Source organism: Nothobranchius furzeri, chromosome 11, assembly GCF_043380555.1.
Source record: "Nothobranchius furzeri strain GRZ-AD chromosome 11, NfurGRZ-RIMD1, whole genome shotgun sequence".
NCBI lineage: Eukaryota > Metazoa > Chordata > Actinopteri > Cyprinodontiformes > Nothobranchiidae > Nothobranchius > Nothobranchius furzeri.
Window position 1 is genome coordinate 21,921,123 of NC_091751.1, and position 11,567 is coordinate 21,932,689.

An 11,567-nucleotide genomic window follows, 5' to 3' on the forward strand; every position below is an offset into this window, starting at 1 on the left:
CGCTGCACATCCTACACCAACCAGACTGTTGGGGGTGGCCTGATCAAGTTTATGAAAAACATTGTTTTGTCCTCGTCTTGCTTTTCCTCCTAAATTTGTATTGGTGTTGTCTGCACAAAAGCCGACCACTTTATCCACCAAACCGAATGCAGATAGGCACCTGTAAACCTCATCCCACAGCAGGGTTGAGGTCTCACCTGGTAGTGATGTAAAGTCGAGTATCTTCACTCTGACCCCCTCGGTTATTTTGAAGTAGCGCACAACAACAGGAACAAGCTTCACTGCCTTGTGGTTTGATGTGTCAACTGCGACAGAGACCAGAGTAGTATCCGTAGTGTCTTCTTTTAGCAAATCCATAGCATGCGGGGCAATTACACTTGTCACCACTGCCTCAGCTTTGGTCCGAGCACTCGTAAAATGCTGGTCATAACATTTTCGAAGTAGTCCAGCAGTCCAGTCCATTGAACGAAAGTTGTGATTGTGCTTAACAAGGTGGTAGGCAAATGTTGCTTCCTGAGCAGCGCGTTTAAGGTCTTTGTCTCCAGCAGCAGTAGCACTAAAAAACATGCTAACCGAACTTCCCGCCTGTTACCACCGCTTATGTTTGCTAGTTTTAACATGGTTCTGCACGTCCGCGTTTCCACCATGAGCAACGGAGAATTCACACTTACATAAGACGCAAAACGCAGCATATTCATTTCCTGGCACCTTCCTGAGAAAGCTGTGTCGTTCCAGTAGCTCTTTTGTTAGTCTTGACCATCTTTTAGGCATGCTGAACAACGAGTGACTTGGTGAATCGTCTTTACGCAGGACTTAGGAGCCGTCTTGCGTCAACGGCGTTGTCATCAACCAATGAGCATTAGGTTACACAGACATGTGACATAAAGTTGAGCTAATGTGACATTGAGAACTTTGTTGTCAAGGTTTTTGGATATTTTCCCATCTACACTGTCCGAACTGAGGAGCTGAAAGACTTCTGTTCATTTGTTGATGTTGAACATGCCACTCTCCTTGGGACCAGCAGAACCCATTGGCTCTCACTGGGACCTGCAGTTGAGGGTTCTGAAGCTTCTGACAGCACTTCAGTCCTACTTCCGGTCTCAGGAAAAAGCACCAAATTTAATCATCAAGTTCCTAGAAAACCAAGTGTGTGAGGCCTGGCTGTGGTTTACACACATTACAACCAACTGTCACTGTTTAATGACACCATCAAAAAGATGGAGAAAGAGAAGAGCACAGCTGTCCACGCTGCACAGCACCTGTGTGATCTACAGGAGAAACTTTTGGAGAGGAAGGCCGCCCTCTTCATGGGATTAAAGGTGAGTTTAAACATATTCAAATTAAAAGTAATGTAAAAACAAGGCTCTTATATTAATGCTTCTTGAATTATTATTGGTGTTTTTTTCAGGTGAAGAGCATTCTGGCTACCCAAGAGCGCCCTCAAGTGGAGGTGTTTAAGCAAAGCGTCCACACCTTCTATGAAGGTTGCATCTCATATCTGCAGGAGTGGAGCTCCTCATTTACTGACATGAAGTGCTTCTCTTGGACCCTGCTCGAAGATCCACCAGGTTGGGATGTGGTTGAGCGCTCCCTGAGGTGTGTCTCCTCAAAGCTGCCAAACATTCACATCAATGAAACGGAGCTCTTTGACGAAGTTACTTCTGTCAAAACTTACACATCTGACAAGATTGGACTGTGGGACCGAGACATTAAACCAGCAGATGAGCGCTGGGCTGAAATCTTAATACATTTTAAGCATCAGCATGTCCCATTTAAAAATGTAGCCGTCATCTGCCAGTTTGCCATGTGCCTACCTGGCACAAACGCATCTGTGGAACGCATTTTTTCTCTCATGAACAACACTTGGACCAATGAGAGAAATCGTCTGGGACTGGAAACTCTGAAGGCACTGCTCATTACTCGGGTGAACTTTGATGACTGCTCTGAGTTTCATGCCAGACTTGTTGACAACCACAGTCTGCTTAAAAAGATTCACTCAAACATGAAATACTCTTAAAGAGTTACTGTGACAATAAAGGGAATAATAGGGCTGTTCATTTAGTGCAATATTTTTGTTTCTAAAAAACTTGAAGTCAGTGAAATACTTTTTTTGTTCACAAAAGGGCTACATTTAATATTGCCCAATGTGTTTTAAAAAATACTGTATTGTTTTGAAAAACGATTGCACTAAAAATATTAGAAAAACTGTCCTTATTTTGAATGTAGATCAAATGTTTCTGTTCTTGCACATTCTACAATCAAAAGCTGTTATAAAGGTCAGTTAAATTCTTTGTTTATCTTTTCACAAAAGGGCTACATTTAATATTGCCCAATGTGTTTCACAAATACAGTATTATTTTGAAAAAGAAAATAACAAAACGTTGCACAAAAAAAAGAATGTCCTTATTTTTAATAGGATGTTCAAATGTTGTTGCACTTTGTACAATAAAAAGCAGTTATAAGTCACCAGCAAGGATTTGTCAGTCTTTAATTTTGTGTAAAACTTTGGTGTCCCAGTTTTCAGTTTTTTAAATCTGGTCACCCTAGGCTGGGATCAACTGACGACACCCAGTCGAACTAGCTACAACAAGCTAACCTGAAGCTAACGCGGAGGTGGGAGCTAAGTTAACGGAGGTAGCAACCTAGCTACAACCGGAGTTAACTGTGCACAACACCAGAGCTTCTGAGTCAGAGATACGCCGGGCTGACCGCTGGGTAAAACCGGGTGGAACACAGAGGTCTCTGAGAGCTCCACAAGCCGGCAGCCGCACAGCAGACAAGCGCTGCTGCGATCTGAGATGCGCAGAGCTGCCGATGGGGAGAACCGGGTGAAAGGTTTCCATCCCAGAGCTCCACAAGCCGGCAGCCCACGCAGCAGACAGAAGCCGCGATCAGACAGAGATGCGCCGAGCTGTGGGGAGGGGAGAACCGGGTGGAAAACATCGGTCTCCCGAGAGCTCCACAAGCCGACAGTCGGAACCCAGCTCCACCAACATGTTATATTTCAACCCATTTTCTAAAGTGCAGCAATATGTTAAATGCACTGGGTTTTACCCTATTACATTTAAATTTCATGGTTAAACAGTACATGTTAAAATCTAAGCTCAGCTCGGCAGTGACCTAAAATACATAAATATAATTTTACTTACCGAAAAAAATTAAGTGGAGACTCCTTGGACGCTCTATTATTGCAATTAATACCACAGCAAGTCATTTTGTCCAACAATTGCACAAAAATATCCAAAAAAGAACACACAAACGCTACAACTAATGGTCTAAGTTGAGAGACTGAAACTGACGGAACAGTTATCAGGCGAGGCCGAGGCTAGACTGAGGCCTTTCCCCGGAGCTAGCTCTGCGGTCACGTGGGTCTGATGCTCATTAATTACTGTAAATCCTCTAATATTGGCCTGTATTCAATTGACGGCCGGGTATCACAATTTGGCCGGCGTCGAAGTCGGCGGAGGTGAATAGTGGCCGGTTTTTTATTGTGACCAGGTGGAATGTGGTAACAAGCAAGTACCAGAGGGGGGGGGGGGGGGGGGGTGTTGTGTCATCCGTCTCACTTTTGATTTGCCAGAGATAGACCGCGAGGGTAACTTTAACCGTGCGAAGACGAAGGGGAGGCGAAAATTTGATATCAAGTTCAAAGAGAACGTGCTGATTATGCTGCAGAACACTCTGGGGAGCAGTAGGGGTCGTATGAACTAGTCACTAGTCGACTTCACCGCTCTATAGTGACTTGTTATGCCTGTCATCGACTAGTCGCTGTCACGTGATAATGACCGGCAAGATGCAGTCCTTGGAAAAGACAGCAGCCTGCTGTCAGCAGGTGACAAGCTCCTGCGCGTCGGAGGGCAACGCGCTGTGCCAGAGCGTCGGTACTGACACGCGCCGTAAAACGGTCATTTAACCAAATTGTGACCTTTACCCTCTTGCAATTTAACCTTCCCCTCACCCCCATCCTAACCTTAACCAGCTTGCGCATGCAAAGCTCTGATTGTTGACGCGCTCCAGACATCTGCGTCCTGAGCACGGCCACAGTAACGTTATCAAATCAGGTGTCGCCACCTCAAAAACTAATTTAACACGCGATCGTTCATGTCGGCTCATTTCCTTTTCTGTTTTCTGTCTTTTATTTGTGCCTGATGCTTTTTGCTGCTGTGGATCGGGGCGCATCACCTTGTCCTCCAGTGACGCACCGGTGCGGCCGGCGAGCAGCGCGCACCCCGCTGTTTTTGCGGTCGGTAGATCTTTTAGAACTGCAGTTCAAAGGTAACTCATGAGGTGAATATATATGAAGGCAGGTAGCAGTTTTTCTTTAGGATTGAGATGCAGGAAGATAATAAACAGACAGGACAGAAAAATAGTCAAATAAAAACAAGTTAGTTTTTGTACCTGCTGGTTGCAACAAACAGACACCAATGAAGGTAATCAGAAGTGAGGAACAGAAAATGAAATCATTATTTTAATGTTTAGAGCAGCAGGAACTCTGAGAGGCTGCAGGCGCATCAGTGAGTTTGCGGCCGCTGCGCAGGGGGAGGGGGGAGAGGGCTGAAGCAGAAACTACCGTTGTTAAAAGAAATGTGTTTAACTTTGAAAATGTGGGCGCAATTTTAATTGTCAAAAACTCCAGCGAACCATAAGTTCATTTTGCTCCAATAGAAATTGAGGCCTGCCTCTAATTCTGGTCCTCCTTCCAATAAAGGCCTGGAGCTTGATGAGCTTGAGTCAAATACAGGCCCGGGCCTGTATTAGAGGATTTACAGTGTACAGAATTTTAGGCTTTTAATACACTTAAACAGAAGAGTGAAAAAAATTCACCCCCCTCAGAGTTGTCATGAGTGTAAACTAGATCATTTAAACCAAAAACCAAGCTGTACACATGTTTATTTCTGCTGTGAAATGGTATTTTTAACATGGGAGTCAATGAGGATTTGCTATTTTCTGACACCAGCCCCTAGTGGATGAGGTTGGAACTGCAATTTATTTCACTTCCGCATTGGCCTCACTTTCAGAACCGAATTGTGGGGGCTTGGTTTCGACTTCCTCCACCACCATACTGATACTGCTGTCACCACCTGGTGCAGGTGCATGAGACAATGCATCAGCCAGTACAATAAACTTGCCTGGCATGCCTGGCAAACTTGCCTAGCATGTATATCAGTTCAAACGCTGCAGCATCACTATCATACATTGAATTTCTTGGTGACATGTCATTGAGATTCAACTTCCTATTTGTGATGAGAGGTTTGTGATCCGTTTCTGCTATGAATGTTGGTAAACCAAACATCTAGCCATGGAACTTCCTGCATCCAAAGACCAAGCCTAAAGTTGCTTTTTCTATTTGAGCGTAGCGTTTCTCAGTCAGAACTGGATGCATATGCCACCGCCCGGCTGCCACTTATTTCATACTTTTGCAACAGTACTGCTCCCAAGCCATCGTTTGAAGCGTCCGTAGAATCCAGAGAGGGATGGAGAAACATCAGGAGACTCATGAGGGGAGACGCAGACGCAGACCATGACAGCAGGATAATGCACCATGTCATAAAGCTCAAATATTTCACACTGGCTTCTTGAACATGACAAGATCGGTCAGATCTGGGATACGGCGAGAAGACCCGTGAGCCTGATCTGGACTCCAGGGAGAATGCTGAACATCTTCAGAACCAAAATCAGTTCAGTTTGTTTACTTTAGATGAATATTTCATTTGTAAGCTTGTAGCCCTCAGCTGACGAGTTGTTAGCTGAACATTAGCCCCATCATACCGTCCCAATATAATTCACTAATCTATAGATAAAACAACGTGCTGCCAGTTGAACCGCTGCGTGTTTATATTGAAATAACTCTAGAACAAATTTAATCGATAGATCAGCAGAATAATTCCTCCTGACTGGGATGCTGCAGTAGCTCGCTAGCTTGTGTTTGTAGTAATCCAGGATGGTTCTGAGGTTCTACCGGTCTCTGGAGGATCCATTGTTGAAATATGTGGCTCTTCTTTTAGATCTTATCTGTGTGAGTGTGTCGTGGCTTTCCAAATTACTTTTCCCCTTGCTAACACAGTTAGCTGTGTTGCTGCAGTCATGCTAACGGGACTCGTCTGGAGTGCAGAAGGACCGGTAGCGGTTCCAGATAGATTTAGGTTTTTATTTTAGGCCAAACCGTTAGTTACAATGTGTGTAGGACTCCGACATAGGGTTCAGACTTTTGGCTGCAACTGTAAACACAATTTTCTGTAATTATTGAATATGAAGTTGATTAAAATACAGCTAAACACGACGTACTAGCGGCATGAGCTGCCCTGTAAGACATCTTTTTAGTGACGTATGACAAACAGCTCTTCACTGTTTAGAGGAATTTAGATTTTTATGATGATTTATGACAAAATTCCTTAAACTGAATAACTGAACCTAGTTTATCTTTATGTAGATGGTAAAGTGTAGTGAAACAGCGTTAGTCTCAGTCGGCATAAGCAGCAGGGCCCTGCAGGGAATCGAACCCCGTCTCATTACTGAGAGTTCCGTTACCAGAGCCTTTTGCTTTGGGCGACCGGGACGGTAAAGCAAAACCTGCATCAACACAGCATTTAATGTTGGAACATAAATTCTGTCTTGAAGCAGGAAAAAAGAAACCGTCCGACTAAAAAATAATTTCCAATTAAATTCATTTTAGTATTTTATAAACGTTTTACAGATTTAGAGCCTCCTTTGACTTTTATGCTTTTCGTTAACTTCTCGTTCTTTTACGATGTTTATCCGTTCTTTAGTCGCGGTCAAACGCATCGTAATTTTGTTCTGCGGTGAATCTTAAAGTTATGTTGAATGTTAATAATCTGAGTCTTTATTGCTTTAGTTTAACAGCACAGTAACTTGTTAAAATATTCAAGTTAATTTTAATCATTTACAAGTTTAGACTATATATTTTTAGTCTTTAATATTTTAGTATTTATTGTTTAACTTTTGTAAAGAGCTATTTTTAAACGCGTGCACATTTAAACACTAAAACCTTTGTTTGCTCCGTCTGTGTCAGAGCTCTGCTGTTCAGCTCCTTCCTGGTTCCTGCAGGACCACAAAGCCCAGAGAAGCTCAGTCCAGCAGGACGTGAGGACACAAACAGACACGGAGAGCTCCTCCTAAACCTGGAATCAAACGCTTCTACACATTATTTAGAACAGTTTCTTGTGACAGAACAGTTAGTGAAACAGAAAGGACATGATGAAGATGATGTTATCGTCCTTGTCTTTCATACGGATCAAAGATCACCATCAGCTTATGCTCATGTCACCAAGTAAACGTCCCATTCCTCACTAAGACCTGCTCTATCTGCTCTACCAGATTATCAGAAGCATCACTGTAGTTGTAGTTTTGCCTCCATCTTCCTGCCCTCCTTGGTCTCTTGTTTATCTTCTACCACCTCTCACCATCCATCTCAGGTGGGATCTTGTTTGCTCCGATGGCCTCTTGTGTTCCAGGCTTACATCTTTTAGTGAACGTTAGAATATCATATACTAATATATATGTATGTATGTGTGTGTGTGTGTGTGTGCGTGTGACCCTAAACCAGACTGCCTGCTCCATCAGATGAAAGGAAATGCTCTCAGGACCCAAATAAAATAAAAGATTTTGCAACCAGACACAGAAGCTCAGGTGAAACCGTCCACATCAGCATCTCCAGTTCTACCAGCTCTAAAAACACACTTCTTAAATAATAAAACCTTAAACTCAGCCAACAGATGAAGACGTCCTGGTGCCATATGCTACGTAAGACATCACCAGTTCAGCTGACTTGATAAAACACTTGGTGACTAAAACAAACATCTGGTGACCTGGTAAAAAACAGTCCTGGTGCAACAAGCTACCTGAGACAAACGTTTCCAGTCGACCAGTTCAAGAAAGAAAGAAAGAAATGATCTTCAGTGGCGCTGCACTGGAAGAAAAAGATATCTCTAGTCCGAGTCGGAGTCGTCCCATCTTGGTCTCTTCGGTGGGATGTACGGGAAGCGCTCTCCAGTCCTCTTCTGGCTGGATCCAAGGACCGAGGTAGAAGGAGTGGGTTCTTCTACCTCCTGGACCTCTTCAGCGCTCCCGTGGGCAGGCCTGGGATCTTCTGGAAGCTCTTCCGGCGGGGCCGGAGGAGCTACCGCCAGCCAGAAGTCTTCTAGTGGTGGAAGCTGCTGGTCTTCATCGCTATCCAGAACTGAGCTACCATAACCAGAGTCCTCACTAGAAGCCATAAAACCTTCTAAAGCTGACCACAGACCCTCAAAAGTAAACTCTGCCTCTACTGGAGGAGCCTGACCATGACCCACAAACACCACATCATCATCAGGAATGTGAAGGGCTGGGTACCTACCTTCATCTTCATCGAGAATCCGGATGACCTCAGGGACCCCTGCAGTCACGGGACGCTCCACGATGAAGATGCCTGTGAGGACAAAACAAGACACATTAAATCCACTTGTGTCATAAAACAGTTATGAAAAAGCTACAATGACTTGTTTACAATACAAGAGATGTGTGTCTGCATCTGCATGTGTGCACAAGACACACTTTACTAATCTGGTTGTTTTTGGGGTTTAACAGGTTCAAACCGAGTTCTGCTTTTACTGAAAAAGTTTCCATTTTTAATTTATGTGATTGTTTATTATTTATGTTTCATGTTTATAGCTGATGTATTTCTAAAAAGATGTAATGTTTTACAGCTTGTAGACACAACACTGCTCAAATAAAGTTGTTTTAAAATGGGCTCTATAAAAATAAACAGAAGACTCATTAAACTGGTGAAGTGTTTAAAAAAGATTCAAACGAACAGAAATGCATTTATAAACCTGAGAACCAACTCAGAGAACACATCAAACTTTCTACTTGGATAAAACAGGTGAAGTCCTTAAAGATCAAAGGTCTCTAGTTCACTCAGCTTTATAGAAACAACTCATGTTCACCGATGCTAACAGGCTGAAGCTAAAGCTAGCTGTACGTTCTAGCATGTTCTACGTCATGACGTTTCATACCTGGTTCCGTTGCTATGGTCACGAAAACAACATGTTTTTGTTTGAATACAAAACATCTGATGTATTCAAACTGGAGATTACAAAAGCACAACGGCACTAAAAGTCCTCACTGCTATTACATAATTAGCTAAGAGACAGTTCAAAAACAGCTGCAATAATAGCTTCTGTCCAGCAGAGGGCTGAGAGACCTCTCGGGTGCACCTGCTGCAAAGAGACGGGTTAGGAATCTGTTGCACGCATGTGCGTGTATACGTCATAGAATTAGAACGTTGCTCGTCTATAAAAGCTCATGGAATTTTAAAAGTCTTTCTTTCTTTCGAACTTGCGCTAGAGCAGCACTTGGTCGAGAGAGCTCCTGGAGATTTGCTTCAATAGTAGTCCTTGGACGAGCTTGGAGAGCCTCTGCAGAGCAGAAATCGCTGAAGAAGTTTGTGGCTAGCTGAAGAAGACCCGAGAACCAACCTACCAAGGAGAACCAACCTACCAAGGAGAACCAACCTACCAAGGAGAACCAACCTACCAAGGAGATGTCTTTCCGGGAGGAGCACGGTAAGCTAACATCAGTTAAATTCTCCATCTGACTTAATTCATGTTTCCTAAAGGACAAACTACTGAAACATTATTATAATGTTAAATTCGTGTATTTGAGAGACCGAATGTGTGTTTAAAATCACATTTGGTGTTTTACTCGTGAACAAGACCCCGAGATACTTGAACTCCACTTGAGGCAGGACCTCTCCACTGACCTGGAGTCGACAAACGCTCTTTTCTGATCGAGAACCATGGTCTCAGACTTGGAGGTGCTGATCCTCATCCCAGCCTCCTCACACTCGGCTGCGAACCTCCCCAGCAAGAGCTGTAGGTCGGAGCCTGATGAAGCTAGCCTGGGCCAGCCTTAGGGATGGGGTGCGGAGCTCGGACATTCGGTAGAGACTCGGAATAGAGCCGCTGCTCCTCCTAATCAGGAGTCAGTTGAGGTGGTTTGGGCATCTTGTTAGAATGCCTCCTGGACGCCTCCCTGGTGAGGTGTTTTGGGCATGTCCTGCTGGCAGGAGCCCCCCTGGACGACCCAGGACACGTTGGAGAAAGTACATATCCGAACTGGCCCAGGGACGCCTTGGGGTCCTGCCGGAGGAGCTGGTGGAGGTGGCCGGAGAGAGGACGGTGTGGAGCTCCCTAGTTGGGATGCTGCCCTCGCGACCCGGACACGGATAGGCGGAAGAAGACGAGACGAGATTTGGTGTTTTATGGAGGTGAAACATGTTTTCTGTGGACACTGAGGCTCAAATTCCCCTGGAACAGTCTGAACACATCAAATGTTTTTACTAGTTTTGTTCTGGCATGTCGGTTTCTTTTGTATTATTGATATAAAAGAGGATGGACAGCAGCGAGGTGAGAGTGAGCGCGAGGAGCGCCTGTTGGTTTTTGTCAGCTGGGCAAGCCAAATAAAAGCTGAATATGTGGTTCTTTTAGCGGGATAGAGACAAAAGGTTTCTCACATTAGCACCGGCCTGTGACTCAACCTCATCACACAGCCTCAGCATGTTGAGGGTCCCAGCAGGTCGGTGGGATGACTATATCAGACTAGAGAGAAGCGTTAAAAGAAAACCACTAATTTGGTTTCAGCAAACCCGTTTAGTTCAAATTTACATCGAAAATTTTAAAACTAATAAAATGACATGTAGGATTCTAAAAAAGAATGATTCAAACAAAAACATGTTTTCGTGACCATAGCAACGGAACCAGGTATGAAACGTCATGACGTAGAACATGCTAGAACGTACAGCTAGCTTTAGCTTCAGCCTGTTAGCATCGGTGAACATGAGTTGTTTCCATAAATCTGAGTGAACTAGAGACCTTTGATCTTTAAGGACTTCATCTGTTTTATCCAAGTAGAAAGTTTGATGTGTTCTCTGAGTTGGTTCTCAGGTTTATAAATGCATTTCTGTTCGTTTGAATCTTTTTTAAACACTTTTCACCAGTTTAATGAGTCTTCTGTTTATTTTTATAGAGCCCATTTTAAAACAACTTTATTTGAGCAGTGTTGTGTCTACAAGCTGTAAAACATTACATCTTTTTAGAAATGCATCAGCTATAAACATAAATAATAAACAATCACATAAATTAAAAATGGAAACTTTTTCAGTAAAAGCAGAACTCGGTTTGAACCTGTTAAACCCCAAAAACAACCAGATTAGTAAAGTGTGTCTTGTGCACACATGCAGATGCAGACACACATCTCTTGTATTGTAAACAAGTCATTGTAGCTTTTTCATAACTGTTTTATGACACAAGTGGATTTAATGTGTCTTGTTTTGTCCTCACAGGCATCTTCATCGTGGAGCGTCCCGTGACTGCAGGGGCCCCTGAGGTCATCCGGATTCTCGATGAAGATGAAGGTAGGTACCCAGCCCTTCACATTTCTGATGATGATGTGGTGTTTGTGGGTCATGGTCAGGCTCCTCCAGTAGAGGCAGAGTTTACTTTTGAGGGTCTGAGTAGTGATGATGATGATGTGGTGTTTGTGGGTCATGGTCAGGCTCCTCCAGTAGAGGC

General features: G+C 43.8%; 1 protein-coding gene across 1 annotated transcript; it reads left to right on the plus strand.

Annotated features, from left to right (window-relative positions):
• The first annotated feature begins 1,134 nt into the window (after positions 1–1,134).
• On the plus strand, positions 1,135–2,142 carry LOC129164923 (uncharacterized). Its single transcript, XM_054746681.2, has 2 exons — positions 1,135–1,319; positions 1,409–2,142. Exons 1-2 carry the CDS (start codon positions 1,218–1,220, stop codon positions 2,015–2,017), a joined length of 711 nt encoding a protein of 236 aa, XP_054602656.2. The 5' UTR covers positions 1,135–1,217; the 3' UTR covers positions 2,018–2,142.
• Positions 2,143–11,567: the final 9,425 nt, after the last annotated feature.